Genomic DNA, 17,656 nt, shown 5'->3' with positions numbered 1-17,656 from the left:
CCATAGTCCTTTACGTAAAAACTCAAAGCTGAGGTAGGACCAGTACTTGTAGCAAAGATCACAGCGCCTCCCCCACTGAGAACGGTTGTGATTTGATTTATTAGGATCCCCATTAGCCAACGCCAATGGAGACAGATAGTCTTACCGAGGTCTGACATATAACGAAAAAAACATTACAAACAAGACTTTACAATTTACATAATTTAAAAACATGAACATGTAGTGTGTGTGTGTGCATCTATCAGTTACACATACATATCAGTACATACACACAACAAGTAGATCACATGGGGGAGAGGCATTGTGCTGTGAGGTGTTGTTTTATCTGTTTTTTGAAACCAGGTTTGCTGTTCGCTTATGAGATGGAAGGGAGTTCCATGCACTCATGTCTCTGTATAATACTGTAGGTTTCCTTGAATTTGTTCTGGACCTGCGGACTGGTGGCATGTCTAGTGGGGTGACTGTGTGTGTCAGTGCTTTGCGTAAGTCTACCATGCAAACAATTTGACATTTCCAACACATGAATGGTTCTTATAAAAACAAGAAGTGACACAGTTAGTCCGACCTCAAGTCTTAGACAAGAACGACTGGTATGCATAGTGTTAATGTTAGTCCTCTGATTATGAAGATGAAGAGCAAGATGTGCTGCTCATTTCTGGGCCAGCTGCAGCTTAACTAGGTCTTTCTGTGCAGCACTTGACCTTATGGCTGGACAATAATCAAGATCAGATAGAACTACAGCCTGCAGGACTTGATTTGTGGGGTGTGGTGTCAAAAACGCAGAGCATCTCTTTATTACGGACAGATCTCTCCACACATTTACAATCGTTGAATCTATATGTTTTTACTATGACTGTTTACAATCTAAGGTAATACCAAGTCATTTAGACTCCTCAACTTGTTCAACAGCCACACCATTCATTACCAGATTCAGCTGAGGTCTAGAACTTAGGGAATAATTTGTACCAAATACAATGCGCTTAGTTTTAGAGATGTTTAGGACCAGTTTATTACTGGCCACCCATTCCAAAACAGACTGCAACTCTTGGTTAAGGGTTTCAGTGACTTCATTAGCTGGTGTTGCTGATGGTTGAATCATCCGCTTACATGGACATACGTGCTTTATTTAATGCCAGTGGCATGTCATTGGTAAAAATAGAAAAGAGTAGAGGGCCTACTGGTACACCCCACTTTACATGTTTGACATTAGAGAAGCTTACATTAAAGAAACCCCTCTGTTCTTTTAGATAGATAGTTCTGAATCCACTATATGGCAGAGGTTGAAAAGCCATAAAACATACATTTTCTCAACAAATTGTCAATAATATCAAAGGCTGCACTGAAATCTAACAGTATAGCTCCCACAATCTTCTTATTATGCATTTCTTTCAACCAATCATCAGTCATATTTAGTAAATATTTTCTTAATAGTGCAATATGTGTTGAGTGCCCTTCTCCATAAGCATGCTGATACTCTGTTGTTAGTTTGTTTATGGAGAAGTAGCATTGTATTTGGTCAAACACAATTTTTTCCAACTGTTTGCTAAGAGCTGGCAGCAAGCTGATAGTTCTGCTGTTAGTACCTCTTTACAACTCTTGGGTAACAGAATGACTTTGGCTTCCCTCCAGACCTGAGGACAGACTTTCCTCTAGGCTCATATTAAAGATATGACAGATAGGAGTCCGATACCATCCTCAGTAGCTTTCCATCTAAGTTGTCAATGCCAGGTTGTCACTATTGATCAATAACAATAATTTTTCCACCTCTCCCACACTAACTTTCATTTTTTTTGAGTTACCACACCCACAGAGTCAAATATTGTCTATAGCGTAGAAATGTATGAACACCAAAAATAGCTTTTTTATATTTTTACTTAAGGTTAGGCCTAATGTTAGCAGTGTGGTTAAGGTTATGTTTAAAATAAGGTTTTAAGAGGATACATTGTGGAAATAGGCGGGGTTTAGGCATAATTTGGACTTTGCGGCTGTGGTAACTAGTGATGACAAACTGATGTCGCGTTCAAGTAATAGTCGGAACTAGGAAACTCTATTTCCGACTTGCCGACTTGTTCCAAATTCCAAGTCAGAAATGTCCGAGTTTCGTAGATCCAACTAGCATTTGAACGAGGCACGAGCCCCCACAAACAAACCACATCATCTGCGTCATTCCCCGCCACCCTGGCCGCCCTAGATGTCAGCCATTTTACATAGCAATCGCGACTGAATTCGTCCCAAAAAAGTAGCTAGCAATCAGGCCTAAATACAAATTTATATTTACAGCTGACAACCGCCTGAAGTGCAAAAATGGAAACCGAAGGCCAAGTTGACTTCAGCACAGACGAGTTTCCGGAGGGCTCCAAGATAAACGCAAGCAAAAACCAGCAGGATGACGGGTAAGCGACGAACCAGCTAATGTTAGTTAAGTAACATTACAGTAGCTAACTTACTTTTAAGCGTAACTAGTTACTGTTATTTTGCCAGCTGGAGACTAGTGGTTGGAGTGGTAACAAGCCAAAGTTTGCTAGCTAGCTAACGTTAGTCCCTGTTGTGATCGTGCATAGCTAGCTAACTAGTGATAGCTAACTTGTTAACTATCTTACCAGCGCGTCATATCTGGCCAAGTTGGCTGACGACGTTAACTTGACTAACCCAAGTTGTCACTGCGATATTTATAACTTTCGAAAAGCATTGATTTCTATTATCAGATTGTCATTGGTGTAACGTTAGTGTTAATGGTCTTGTTGGTTATTGCCGCACTTCCCCCTCCCCCTCATACACTAAGTTGCTGCTGGTTTAGAATCCTGACATATACAATACAAATCCTGTCCTGAGCATACACTCAGTGGCCCACCGAGACTAGAATCAGAAGTGTGACGAAGTTCACTGTTCAGGATACAATGACAAAGCTGTTGCCTTTATAGTTAACCGTTCTAAACAGCTCGAATCATTTAGGCCTAATCAGCTTGCAGGTGATAGCTATCAAAGCTTGTCCTAATGTAAATATGAGTCATAGTTAGTGACTCCGCTTGTTAGGGAGGTAATTTCAAGATCATTTTAGTCTAAAATATCAGTAGCAGTAAGGATGTAGTATGACTGTCTGATGTCGCCTGTATTAGTCTCCTTCATTCTCCATTCACAGCAAGATGTTCATCGGTGGGCTCAGTTGGGACACCAGCAAAACGGACCTCATGGATTACCTGTCGAAGTTTGGAGAGGTTCTAGACTGCACCATCAAAACAGACCTGATGACGGGCCGGTCCCGGGGCTTTGGCTTTGTCCTCTTCAAAGACGCAGAGAGCGTAGACAGGGTAGGCACTAGAACAGACTGAGGACAGGGCATGATGCCTCTACTTGTCTTGTTTTCTTAAATCTGCACAGATGTGAAATAACTAGATAGGTTTGAAGACATACATAGTTGGCATCCACTCACTTTACTTGAACAATCACACGCACCCAGTTTCACTGACACTTTGTCCTGTGTGCAGGTTTTGGAGCTGAAGGAGCACAAGCTGGACGGGAAGCTGATCGACCCAAAGAGGGCCAAAGCCATGAAGGGGAAAGAGCCGCCCAAGAAGGTGTTTGTCGGAGGCCTCAGCCCAGACACCCCGGAGGAGGAGATCAGGGAATACTTTGGAGCTTTTGGAGATGTGAGTGAATGCTTGTACTGTCCAATATATTCATGTTTTATATATGGTAGACCCATGCTTTTAGGAAGTTGTATGTCAACTGAGTAAGTGTTGGTGCAATGGAGCTAGAGCTGATGCTATTGTATGATCAACTATCCTTTTCACATGGTACAAAGACTGGGAGATTTGCAGAGTGTTATGATTACTGTCTTCATAGCAGCTAACTGAGAGAAACTCTTGTGTTGTTTCCAGATTGACAGCGTCGAGCTTCCCATGGATACCAAAACCAATGAGCGGCGCGGTTTCTGCTTCGTGACCTACTGTGAGGAGATCCCTGTCCAGAAGTTGTTGGAGTGCAGATACCACCAAGTCGGGGGCGGAAAGGTAGCTGGAGTCCGCTTATTCACAGTGAACCCTGTTACCCAGCTTGCGCTGATAGGCAAAGCTATTCTTTCTATGCTATTTAATCAACTTAGTTTAGACAGTGATTTTGAAGAATTATGTTTGTAGTCAAATAACTTCAAGAAAATGTCAGCAGTGTTTTTCAGAAGTGTTTTGGTTCATGGTGTGTTTTCTCTGCAGTGTGAAATCAAAGTGGCCCAACCCAAAGAAGTGTACAGACAGCAGCAACAACACAGAGGAGAGAGGGGGGGCTACGGTGGAGGCGGAGGATACAGGGGCCGGGGACGAGGAGGTATGTACAGCTACATCTAGCCTATGGCACTGAAGAATGCACATCAGAAGAATACGTTTAAATTCAATCAACTTTATTCTTCCACGAGGGAATTTCTTGTGTGGCATTTGACACATGCAACAATGACCATGCTGATGACCGAACAGGGCATGCATTGCAGTATATTGAAAAGAAAAAGACATACAAGTGTCTTTGAAACTACAATACAGACTTGTCACACTAAACCTTTCCATTGTCTCTGTGCAGGTCAGAGTAGCTACAACCAGGGTTACAATGGCTACTATAGCCAGAACTATGGTAGCTACGGCAACGGATACAACCAGGGATACAATGGCTACACAGGCTATGACTACTCTGGCTACAACTATAATAGTTATGGTTATGGACAGGGATACGACGACTACAATGGTAAGCTACACTGTTGATGGCAACTATCGAAACAAGCAGTGCCTTTCAGCCCCCAGCAACAACTCTTGTACCTATAGCTAAGACAACAGGTGGAAAAATGTCTTCTTGTATGTACTCAATAGCTCTGGAAAAAAAATAATAAAACGGATGTCTGTAATGCTGCCTGCCTTGGGTCTCTTTGCTCTGGTGCATGTTTGTGAGGGGTCCTCCATATCCAGGCAGTGCACTTTGTTATTTTATAGGGAACACTTGCAACATTAATGATCATTGAGCCCATATACAGTTCTATAAGATTACATTTGTATGGCACACACAATTAAGAGTACTTGTAGTTACATTCCTGGGTATATAGAGTAAAGCACACCTTAATGTACAGAGTCTCTTTAGCACATTTGAATTGTTTTGTCATGTACACCAAATAGGCGCAGTGAAATGTACAGGGTCAGCCATAGTAGTATGGTATTGACCTTTTGGCTAATGGCCTAATGCTTGAACCGCTATGCTACCTGCTGCCCAATCTTGACACATAATTGCATCTCAGTACTGATACAATAACATTCCATTTGAAAGTCAAAAAAAAAAAAAACAATTAGGTACACAAACACTACAGACTACATCCTACTGATTATTTATGATTTCTTGCTGCCATTTACCCCATAAAGGAAAGTGAACTTAAACTCTCATGTCAACTGAACTTCAATTGATAACACCTTGATAGGATTTCCTCCTACAACTGTTTTGTTTCTGTGAAGTTCTCCTGTGACCCGTAATCTTCCTGACCTCTAACCCTTGACCTTCCCCATAGGCCAGCAGAGCAGCTATGGGAAGGCCTCTCGAGAGGTCACAACCCACCAGAACAACTACCAGCCTTACTGAGCTGATCTAATCCAACAAGACCTGCTTAGACCTCTGGTAAGGCCACACTCTCACCTTCACATTAGGCCTGACCTACAAAAAAATAAAAACACTTAAAGATCAATAGACACTAAACAATTACTCTAAAACCTATCAATAGAGAAAGCAAGTGGTTTCTATTACCATGCACCCCCCTATTCTGACAGATAAATCTAAAGAGTCATGTCTATAGATCTTTAATGGAAAAAATGCTTCTGTAGTGGTTTGCCTTTTTTATTAAGCTCTCCAGAAAAAAACGTTTTTCTGTAGATTGTCCTTTTCCCCCTTGCTTTTTAACAGGTGTTCATAAGGAAATAACATAAAGAGACTTGATAGCATTGTTAACAGGTAAAGTACTGCTAACGGTACAGAGTAAGGACCTATCCTAAGTTTTCCTTTTCTTTTCCTAACTCTGATGTTGTACCTTGTTTGTACCTGCCAGCGGGGACTTCATTGCAGGCCGTGTGTCACCTGACCATGACAATCTCTGGGCGTCGCACATAGCGGGCAGAGAGCACGGCATGCACAAGAAAACGCTGTCCTGCGGTATGGTCTCTTCACACTTCCTGTAACCAGCGATTTTAAACAAAAAGAAACATAAGAAAAAGGACAAATTAATCTCTTTTTCAGTTTAAGTGTTTGCTTTAACGATTTGTCAAATTGATTTTTTTACAGGATATTAATATGAAACAGTACAAATGTACCTCGACTTGTATTTATGCATTGTCTTAATTTTAGTGGTCTTGTGTTTCAGTTCTGGAGCTTCAGTGGTTTTTTTGTTTGTTTCTATAATGAACCCCTTTCTTAAACTCAATGCTTGCTTTTTCTTTATAGCCCTTAGAGAACTTCACTTGATAAACACAACTTTTTTTTTAAAACTTAGGTGTTAAAGATCATATGTAAACCAGCTTTATGATGCCATAAAAAGCTGACGACTCAAAATGTAATATTTGAGCCATTTGTGTAGCTGGCTTGAAACTTCCACCAAATGTTTTGACCTTTTTATAGTTTAGATATGGGCATGTTTGGGCGTGCTCCTTAATGGTGAAATTGAGCCACCAATTCATTGGAGCTGAAGCTTTTGCTGGCCGGTGAGCTGTTACAGAACAGGCTACAGAACCTTGGTGAAGCTGCGAGTTCTACATATGATCTTTAAAACGGAATGGAGAGAAACAAACTATTAATAGTTTAAAGTTGACAGCACAAGCAGAAGTTAAACAGTGAAACATGGACGTGCAAGGTTCACTGTGCCCTACAGAGCTCCAGAGTTGGTAACACCTACTGTGTTGTGTCCTTGTTTGCAGACGGACTGGGCTGACTGGTGGACTGGAGAATGACCCTGTACCCATGTGGCAGCATTGGGGGATGAATCCTATCCTGTCCTCAGATCAGCTCATGTTTTAAACACCAGAATCCTCTTCCTGAGATGAAGCTGTCATGAAGACATGCAGCGCTTCTGACTTTGTAAATAGCGAGGTTGACATTTTTGGGGGTTCTTGTCCCCCCCACTTCCCTTCATCTTGTACTGTGCTGAGGTTGTAGGTCTAGGTTTCATCATGATTTAATGTGTTCTTATTACCTTGATTTAACTTAGCCTGTTTTTCTGTTTTAAACTTGGATTTTTCTGCAGTGTTTTGGATAAAGGTATTATTAAAGAGGGTACAAAAGAGATGTGCTTGACTTTGTACTTGATATTCTGTTCTGCATTTCATAACACCAAACCATAGCTGCTGCTCTAGTCATTGACTTGAACATTAGGCCTGTTGGTACGACTTCAGCCTAGGTGCAATAATCATTACACGTGAAATAATGTTTTGATTCACACAACATTTATGTACTGAGAATAAACACTGCCTTATTTTTTTCTAGGATGTCATAGTTTTTGACATCCGTGCATGGAACCTGTGAGTTGGATGACAACTCCCCTGTCATCCAAACTGTTGTGACCGCAGTGCGATTCAAAGCATATAATTACATTTGTGCTATTTGGTTTTAAGAGGTCTAGAAAAATGAGCACCTCCCTCAAGCTAGTTTCCACCATTTTATACATGACGCCATTTATGTTTACGTAGCTAGCGAGAAAGCAAGCTGTCAACTGCCGTTATCTTGCAAAATATACTAGATGAAGTAGGACCGTCGGTAATAGTCAGCGAAACCAGAAGGATTGCTCATCCGTGGTGCCTAATATTTGTTTTGTGTCTGGTCTTTAGCAAGATAATGTTACTAACCTGAGGGGAAAACATAACGATTTCCGATTCGAAAGCAATTCAGACAAGACGAAACACGCTCGCTAGCACGCATCATCGACAGCAGCTGATCAACTAGTTATTTGAGCAACACCAACATGTCGGAGGGTCTTGAAACCCGCGAAGATCCAACTGTGGGGGAAATTGAGCACGGACGGACAGGCTAGCAGCGAGGAGCAGATACCAACGGTTGCAGAGAGCGGTCAGTCAGGAGAATCCAAGGGATCAAAGATTGATGCCAGCTAAAAAACGAAGAGGATGAGGGGTGACTGAGACCTCTAGCTAACGTTGGATAACTGATATTACCTATATTGCTAGTTAGCTCAGCGTCGAATAAGTGACAAGTAGCTATTTTGTTGAATACTTTTGGTATTTCCTCGCATCGTTGGGTAACTTCTATGGGGAATCACTTTTTTTTTAAATGCCAGTACCTAGCTAGCTAAAACTCACCTTTAGAGTAGATCGGGTAACTATTGTGGCTGTCGCGTCCATCAGCTCTTGTTGGATGTAGAGTTGTGTATGTGTATAATGCTATTAGTTACACCCGTCACCACATAATAAACGAGAATAGAATCAATGTGTTGAAAATTCCAAATGGTTTGCATAGTCAACTTACAAACAGCACTGACACACACACTTACCTCATCAGACATGCCACCAGGGGTCTTTTCACAGTCCCCAGGTCCAGAACAAATTCAAGGGAAAGTACAGTATTATACAGAGCCATGAGTGCATGGAACTCCCATCTTATATAGCACAAATGAACAGCAAACCTGGTTACAAAAAACGAATAAAGCAACACCCCAAAGAATGATGCCTCTCCCTCATGTGAACTACTTGTTGTGTGTATGTACTGACATGTATGTGTAACTGATAGATGCACACACACACACACACACACTACATGTTCATGTTTTTAAATGTATGTAAATTGTAAAGTGTTGTTTGTAATGTCTTTTTCGTTATATGCCGGACCATAGTAAGACTAGCTGTCACCATTGGTGTTGGCTAATGAGCATCCTAATAAATCAAATTTTAAAAATCCTTTACATCTTGTAAAAGCTGCTGTAGCATTATCCAAGCATGCTCTTGTTCATTATCATAATCATATCTCTAATGATAACATTGACCCAAATCCAAGACTCTGGCTGTGTTCCCTCTCTAATGTAATGGCTTCAACTCCTTTCCCTCTTTCCCACTGATGGGTGAAAGGAAAGCAGATGAGAAAGGGAATTGGAACACAGCCAGAGTCCTTGTGTTGGGAATTGGTATTCAGAATTTAACATGTTTGTATCTGCACTATCTTTAAATGCAGGAAAATGTGTGTTGGTCTGGAGCTGGCACACAACAAAGAAGAATTTGAAGGATTACTTCAAGTTTGGGGAGGTGGTAGACTGCACCCTGAAGCTTGACCCCATGACAGGTCGGTCTCGGGGGTTTGACTTTGTCCTGTTCAAAGCAGCTGACAGCGTTGATAAGGTATTCCTGATTGTATATGTTGTGAATATGACATGGCAGCAATGGGATGTGAGTCTTTTCTGCCCAATCAGTTTCTTTATTAACTGATTGTATACAGTGCCTTGCGAAAGTATTCGGCCTCCTTGAACTTTGCGACCTTTTGCCAAATTTCAGGCTTCAAACATAAAGATATAAAACTGTATTTTTTTGTGAAGAATCAAAAACAAGTGGGACACAATCATGAAGTGGAACGACATTTATTGGATATTTCAAACTTTTTTAACAAATCAAAAACTGAAAAATTGGGCGTGCAAAATTATTCAGCCCCTTTACTTTCAGTGCAGAAAACTCTCTCCAGAAGTTCAGTGAGGATCTCTGAATGATCCAATGTTGACCTAAATGACTAATGATGATAAATACAATCCACCTGTGTGTAATCAAGTCTCCGTATAAATGCACCTGCACTGTGATAGTCTCAGAGGTCCGTTAAAAGCGCAGAGAGCATCATGAAGAACAAGGAACACACCAGGCAGGTCCGAGATACTGTTGTGAAGAAGTTTAAAGCCGGATTTGGATACAAAAAGATTTCCCAAGCTTTAAACATCCCAAGGAGCACTGTGCAAGCGATAATATTGAAATGGAAGGAGTATCAGACCACTGCAAATCTACCAAGACCTGGCCGTCCCTCTAAACTTTCAGCTCATACAAGGAGAAGACTGATCAGAGATGCAGCCAAGAGGCCCATGATCACTCTGGATGAACTGCAGAGATCTACAGCTGAGGTGGGAGACTCTGTCCATAGGACAACAATCAGTCGTATATTGCACAAATCTGGCCTTTATGGAAGAGTGGCAAGAAGAAAGCCATTTCTTAAAGATATCCATAAAAAGTGTTGTTTAAAGTTTGCCACAAGCCACCTGGGAGACACACCAAACATGTGGAAGAAGGTGCTCTGGTCAGATGAAACCAAAATTGAACTTTTTGGCAACAATGCAAAACGTTATGTTTGGCGTAAAAGCAACACAGCTCATCACCCTGAATACACCATCCCCACTGTCAAACATGGTGGTGGCAGCATCATGGTTTGGGCCTGCTTTTCTTCAGCAGGGACAGGGAAGATGGTTAAAATTGATGGGAAGATGGATGGAGCCAAATACAGGACCATTCTGGAAGAAAACCTGATGGAGTCTGCAAAAGACCTGAGACTGGGACGGAGATTTGTCTTCCAACAAGACAATGATCCAAAACATAAAGTCTACAATGGAATGGTTAAAAAATAAACATATCCAGGTGTTAGAATGGCCAAGTCAAAGTCCAGACCTGAATCCAATCGAGAATCTGTGGAAAGAACTGAAAACTGCTGTTCACAAATGCTCTCCATCCAACCTCACTGAGCTCGAGCTGTTTTGCAAGGAGGAATGGGAAAAAATTTCAGTCTCTCGATGTGCAAAACTGATAGAGACATACCCCAAGCGACTTACAGCTGTAATCGCAGAAAAAGGTAGCGCTACAAAGTATTAACTTAAGGGGGCTGAATAATTTTGCACGCCCAATTTTTCAGTTTTGATTTGTTAAAAAAGTTTGAAATATCCAATAAATGTCGTTCCACTTCATGATTGTGTCCCACTTGTTGTTGATTCTTCACAAAAAAATACAGTTTTATATCTTTATGTTTGAAGCCTGAAATGTGGCAAAAGGTCGCAAAGTTCAAGGGGGCCGAATACTTTCGCAAGGCACTGTATAAAGCAGGCAGACAGGCATCGAGGCATTCAGTTACTGTTTGATTGAACGAGTGACCTAAGTGACTGAGCGTGGTACAATCATTGGTGCCAGGTATGCGAGATCCAGAATCTCAGAAATGGCTGCCCACCTGGGCTTTTCACACACGACAGTGTCTAGGGTTCACTGAGAGTGAAGCGACAAACAAAAAACATCCAGTCAGCAGAGTTCCTGTGGGTGAAAACAGCTCGTTGATGAGAGGATGTATGAAAAGTGCAAGAATCGTGCAAGCTAACAGGCGGGCCACAAACAAATAATGTCACAGTACAACAGTGGTGTGCAGAATGTAATCTCGGAACGCACAACTTATTTGTCACGGCTGGGTTATTGCAGCAGATGACCACGCGTTCACTAAAGCTGGACAATTGAGTGGAAAAACATTGTCTGCTCCGACGATTCCTGGTTCTTGTTGTGTCATGCTGATGGCAGAGTCAGGATTTGGTGTAAGCAGCATGAGTCCATGGACCCATCCTGCCTGGTGTCAACGGTACAGGCTGGTGGCATTGATGTACTGGTGTAGGGAATGTTTTTCTGGCACACGTTAGGTCCTTTGATACCAATTGAGCAACAAACGTTTTTGACACCTTGTAGAATCAATTTCCTGAAGAATTCAGGCTGTTCTGGTGGCAAAGTGGGGTCCGGCCAGTTACTAGATGGATGTACCTAATAAACTGGTCGGTGACTGTAACTCATTGCTAGTGGAGTGTAACTACACGGTAATGGAGTGAACTATTATGGCTGCCAGAGGTGGCCACCATTTACAAATATGAAAATCATCCAGTTTAAGGAATTCAACACACCTTTAAACTGTGGGATGAGGCCCCTAAAACTGTAACGTTAGTGGTGAGAAATATTCTAAACTCTTTTTTCAGGACCCTGTCTTTCAAAGATAATTTGTAAAAATCCAAATAACTTGACAGATCTTCATTGTAAAGGGTTTAAACACTGTTTCCCATGCTTGTTCAATGAACCATAAACAATTAATGAACATGCACCTGTGGAACGGTCGTTAAGACACTAACAGCTTACAGACGGTAGGTAATTAAGGTCACAGTTATGAAAACGTAGGACACTAAAGAGGCCTTTCTACTGACTCTGAAAAACACTAAAAGAAAGATGCCCAGGGTCCCTGCTCATTTGCGTGAATGTGCCTTAGGCATGCTGCAAGGAGGCATGAGGACTGCAGATGTGGCCAAGGCAATAAATTGCAATGTCCGTACTGTGAGACGCCTAAGACAGCGCTACAGGGAGACAAGACGGACAGCTGATCGTCCTCGCAGTGGCAGACCATGTGTAACAACACCTGCACAGGATCGGTACAACCGAACATCACACCTACGGGACAGGTACAGGATGGCAACAGCAACTGCCCGAGTTACACCAGGAACGCACAATCCCTCCATCAGTGCTCAGACTGTCCGCAATAGGCTGAGAGAGGTTGGACTGAGGGCTTGTAGGCCTGTGTAAGGCAGGTCATCACCAGATATCACCGGTAACAACGTTGCCTATGGGCACAAACCCACCGTCGCTGGAGCAGACAGGACTGGCAAAAAGTGCTCTTCACTGACGAGTCGCGGTTTTGTCTCACCAGGGGTGATGGTCGAATTTGCGAATATCGTCGAAGGAATGAGCGTTACACCGAGGCCTGTACTCTGGAACGGGATCAATTTGGAGGTGGAGGGTCCGTCATGGTCTGGGGTGGTGTGTCACAGCATCATCGGACTGAGCTTGTTGTCATTGCAGGCAATCTCAATGCTGTGCGTTACAGGGAAGACATCCTCCTCCCTCATGTGGTACCCTTCCTGCAGGCTCATCCTGACATGACTCTCAAGCATGACAATGCCAACAGCCATACTGCTCGTTCTGTACGTGATTTCCTGCAAGACAGGAATGTCAGTGTTCTGCCATGGCCAGCGAAGAGCCCAGATCTCAATTCCATTGAGCATGTCTGGGACCTGTTGTATTGGAGTGTGAGGCGTAGGGCCATTCCCCCCAGAAATTTCTGGGAACTTGCAGGTGCCTTGGTGGAAGAGTGAGGTAACATCTCACAGCAAGAACGGGCAAATCTGGTGCAGTCCATGAGGAGGAGATGCACTGCAGTACTTAATGCAGCTATTGGCCACACCCGATACTGACTCTTACTTTTGATTTTGACCCACCCTATGTTCTGGGACACATTATTCCATTTCTGTTAGTCACATGTCTGTGGAACTTGTTCAGTTTATGTCTCAGTTGTTGAATCTTCTTATGTTCATACAAATATTTACACATGTTAAGTTTGCTGAAAATAAACGCAGTTGAGAGGCCGTTTCTTTTTTTGCTGAGTTTATATTGTGTATTTTTTTTAAATAAAAATAGACAAACAAACATTATGAAATGTATCTTATTAAATATCAAATGAACAGATCCATATAATCCAAAAACAACCAAACAAATTCCAGGAAGCTTATTTGCAGAAGTCGTAATGTGAAATGATATTTTGTCACGTTACTATGCACAATCCACCTTGAATCCGCCTTGGAGGAGACTAAAATAAAATTCAAAAAAATGACTCTGTGATTGTGGTTCGTCCTTTTCCTCGTGTTGATAATGTAGTACTGTAGGAGTCTGTGAGGTGATTTAACTGGGGATGACACCTGTGGCAAACAGGATGATGAGGATGAGAATGATCAGAACTATCACTCCAATGATGATCATCATCTTGGCGTTCTTCCACCAGTACTTCCGGGCTACCCGCGTGGATGTCCTCTGAAAGGAGTCTGCCTGAAATTGGGAGGAAATTATGGAAAGTTAACTCGAATATAATTGTGTTTCAAGTAAGCTTAAAGAAGGAAGAGACAGGAAAGCAAATGCAGCATGGCTGTTTAAAGCCATTCTCCAACCTACAGGAACCGCACTTCATTATCACCTTGACAGGATAAGAAAAGAAAAAAAACACAATTGTCTTTTTTAGAATACTTACGGTTGCTTGTAGGTCATGTGTCTTGTCAACCAAGTCATCTAACCTCTCTCCCCTCTCCAGCACTTTGTTAATGTTGTCTTTGAGTATAACTTTGACTTCGTTGACTTGGCCTTGCACCGAGTCCAGCTTAGAGGAGGCTGGCTGTTGAGAACTGTAGTCAGCCTACAGAGAGGAGGAGGAAGGGGAGAGAATCCTCTCTGAATAACATCAACATATTAGGTATGGCATACTGTGTAAACATTGTCGTCAGAATAACATGACACGTATCATTACTGTAGGAGAACCATTTTTATGACCAATTTCACACCACACATTTGTTCACAGTGTGGAAATTTGCATCTGACTTAGCAATGATAACAGTAGCAACATTAAGAGGACTCGTCAATATCAATTAACTTAAAGAAAATGTGCAAAATATAGGAGCCAATACATGATGGGGCAGAATGCAATTCCATGACATTCCAGGACACATCATATGAACATACTGTATCTGAAAGCAGGGCCAAGTGAATGTTGCTTTAGCCCTCAGCCTCAACCATTCCTTTATTGACGCTCTCCTGACAAGAAAATCCTCCTCACAGCTAGGTCACCGATTTGTTTAGTCCAAAAGCTTCTTGCAATGTTACGAGATCACTGGACTCAGACATTTACTGACACATGCAAGTCACATGTAAATAATTGTATTCAGTCTGTTGTTCCTAGTCTCCCGAGTCTTTAACCACTAATGCGCTGCTCACCATAGTGCTAACAGTTCAGATCATTAGTGTGCCCTCAAGGCATAGAACTGCCCCACAACCTCCACTTGACAAAAGTCAAACTACTTACCATGTCAGAATAGTAGAACACAATTAATATACATCCACAACCACTTCAGAGGGTAACGGTTTCACAAAGACGTTTTATCCAGACTGACGACAAGCATAGTAAATAAAGTCGAGACAGGTATAGTCTGTCTCAGGCAGCTGTAGGTTGAGACACAGGTTTCATAGGGCGCCTCCCCTCCCTGTAGTTACACATTAACTACTGCTGCTGCACCGGGGCGCTACCATTGGCCCAACATTAGTCACTTATCTCTTTACATAGAACTAGGATTAGTAGAAAAGACATTGCTCTTAAACCCACCCCATGAAGATCTTCATAACGTTATATATTTCTATGGCACACCCAATATTGCACGTAGAGCACTTCAGATAGAAAGAGGAAATCTGACTGAGACGATGTGATAAGAATGTATGTCATGTTGTTCTGATTAGGAATTCTCATTCTACAAATTCTAATTCTATGTGTCTTTAAGACATACCATCAGCTGTCCAAGCACCTGATACAGGTCAGAGCTGAATTCATACGGCTGGGCAAAGGCTGCTTTCTTTATCAGGGGGCTGTTAGCAAAGAAACTGCAGATCTGGAAGGCAATAAGAAGTGAAGTCGCTTGGTACATAAGCTACACCTGATTTCCATGGCTAGTCACGTTCAGAGCTTTCTGTTCAAAACATGAGGCTAGCACCAGGAAGAGCAGGGCATACACTATATTTATGGAAATAAGCTCTGCTCTTGTTATTTTAAAGACACATATTTGATCTAATTGTTTTGACATGCTTAAGTGTTACTGTTTAGGTATCACAGGATGGTTTAGAATGAATTGTATAACTTAGTGACTTCTGTAAAGAGGGTATAACTTGAAGAAAATAAAGAAACAATTTCTTTGGCCATCAAACTGTACCAGTACCCTATGTCTTGTGGTGGACTCTGCCATTGTAACTCGTTATGTAAGACACTACAGTAAAATATTGTACATGTAAACTGACCTGGTTAAGGAATTCATGGGCCCTCCTGGACTCATAGCTGAGCTCTGTGACACAGACGTAGGACACGCCATCCTCTGACAGGATGTGGTATCTGAACCTGATTGTTAAAACAAACACATTATGGCCAGCACTTGGAGTTACATTTTGCAATGATGTAGTTTGGTAATTGTTATCTTACCCATCCAATTGTATGGACCTTCGATAGAGAGCTCCAAACGGAAGCGGTCTCAGAAAACTCAATGCTGCCTCCTACAACCCAGAAATACATCTACAGCTGTGTTAGGAATAATCCCCCTCCCTCTTACACACACACACTGACACACACTAGCCTACCTGAAACCTTCCACCTCTGAGCGCAAGATCAGCAAGGATGATGTTGCTTCTTTCCACACAGCAATACACTATTGGCATGGTCTTTGGTTGGTTACAAATAGTCACAATTACTCATCTGTGCTGCAGTGTTCTTGTCGGTAAATCTGTCATTTGAGGAGAGTAATTATTTCTTGGTTAATCACCAATGAATTTATGATACCTTAAACTCACAAGTTGCATAGGTTTGCAGCAATTTCACTTTGTTGCTACGGTTATCTTTGTCCGTCTGATGACCCTACCTTGTAGCCTGTGCGCTTGTCACTGTTACTTTGTAACACTTTATTTTATATAATCTAGCTAGGCCTATGTTGGATTCAAAAGCATATGTAAAAGCATAACGTTAGCTAGTTTAAAACAGAAATAGTAACGTACATTTTGTTAGCTAGCTAAATGGCTAGACCGTTCCGTTTCCAGGTGACGTTAGAATGTCACGAGACATTTTACTCAGGATTCGAAGGCACATCCATCATCAAGTTGATCAACAGCTGGATGCATGCACATCATATCATGGCCAGCAGACGGCGCTATTTTTATTTTGTATTTTATTTTTGTATCTTTATTTAACTAGGCAAGTCAGTTAAAGAACAAATTCTTATTTACAATGACGGCCTACAAAAAGGCAAAAAGCCTCCTGCGGGGACGGGGGCCTGGGATTAAAAAAATTAAATACAATATAAATATAGGACAAAACACACATCACTACAAGAGAGACAACACTACATAAAGAGAGACCTAGACAACAACATAGCAAGGCAGCAACACATGACAACACAGCATAGTAGCAACACAACATAACAACAACATGGTACAAACATTATTGGGCACAGACAACAGCACAAAGGGCAAGAAGATAGAGACAACAATACATAACACGAAGCAGTAAGAGTGTCCATTATTGAGTCTTTGAATGAAGAGATTGAGATAAAACTGTCCAGTTTGAGTGTTTGTTGCAGCTCGTTCCAGTTGCTAGCTGCAGCAAATTGAAAAGAGAAGCGACCCAGGGATGTGTGTGCTTTGGGGACCTTTAACAGAATGTGACTAGCAGAACGGGTGTTGTATGTGGAGGATGAGGGCTGCAGTAGATATCTCAGATAGGGGGGAGTGAGGCCTAAGAGGGTTTTATAAATAAGCATCAACCAGTGGGTCTTGTGACAGGTATACAGAGAAGACCAGTTTACAGAGTAGGATAGAGTGCAGTGATGTGTCCTATATGCAGTGAACTTCCAACTGTCGCCTACTGTAGATGTATAAATGTAATAATCATTCATCAATAGTATGTATGGCACCTGTTTCCGTTCTAACCTCAAATCCAAGTCAAGCTTTTGATTGAAGCACTTGTTTAACCGACCAACTGAAGATGAATCCCAGCAGCAACAGGTCCAGTGTGATAACACCTCAACATTACCAAACTC

General features: G+C 41.9%; 2 protein-coding genes across 5 annotated transcripts; one reads left to right on the top strand and one right to left on the bottom strand.

Moving 5' to 3' along the window:
* Positions 1–2,114: 2,114 nt before the first annotated feature.
* LOC139408851 (heterogeneous nuclear ribonucleoprotein D-like) lies at positions 2,115–7,291 on the top strand. 3 transcript variants are annotated; one of them, XR_011634324.1, is made up of 9 exons: positions 2,115–2,393; positions 3,140–3,308; positions 3,486–3,647; positions 3,879–4,010; positions 4,209–4,320; positions 4,567–4,728; positions 5,534–5,640; positions 6,065–6,168; positions 6,927–7,291. XR_011634324.1 is itself a non-coding variant. In XM_071153236.1 (8 exons), the coding sequence occupies exons 1-7, from the start codon at positions 2,305–2,307 to the stop codon at positions 5,602–5,604; spliced, it is 897 nt and encodes a 298-aa protein (XP_071009337.1). In that variant the 5' UTR covers positions 2,115–2,304; the 3' UTR covers positions 5,605–5,640; positions 6,927–7,291. The 3 variants fall into 3 exon arrangements, 2 of the variants coding, with proteins under 2 accessions (XP_071009337.1, XP_071009338.1); XM_071153236.1 differs by lacking the exon at positions 6,065–6,168; XM_071153237.1 differs by having other exon boundaries at positions 6,065–7,291.
* Positions 7,292–11,362: 4,071 nt separating this feature from the next.
* On the bottom strand, positions 11,363–16,283 carry LOC139410033 (vesicle-associated membrane protein 8-like). Of its 2 annotated transcripts, XM_071155461.1 has the most exons (6): positions 16,206–16,283; positions 16,051–16,121; positions 15,873–15,969; positions 15,368–15,469; positions 14,068–14,229; positions 11,363–13,868 (listed from the first exon to the last, which is right to left on the bottom strand). In XM_071155461.1, the coding sequence occupies exons 1-6, from the start codon at positions 16,281–16,283 to the stop codon at positions 13,725–13,727; spliced, it is 654 nt and encodes a 217-aa protein (XP_071011562.1). In that variant the 3' UTR covers positions 11,363–13,724. The 2 variants fall into 2 exon arrangements, with proteins under 2 accessions (XP_071011562.1, XP_071011563.1); XM_071155462.1 differs by lacking the exons at positions 15,368–15,469; positions 15,873–15,969; positions 16,051–16,121; positions 16,206–16,283 and adding an exon at positions 14,893–15,027.
* Positions 16,284–17,656: the final 1,373 nt, after the last annotated feature.

This window comes from Oncorhynchus clarkii, chromosome 5, assembly GCF_045791955.1.
Source record: "Oncorhynchus clarkii lewisi isolate Uvic-CL-2024 chromosome 5, UVic_Ocla_1.0, whole genome shotgun sequence".
NCBI classification, from domain to species: Eukaryota; Metazoa; Chordata; class Actinopteri; order Salmoniformes; family Salmonidae; genus Oncorhynchus; species Oncorhynchus clarkii.
Note: the sequence above shows the minus strand (reverse complement) of the source record. Positions and strands in the feature narration are given on the sequence as shown.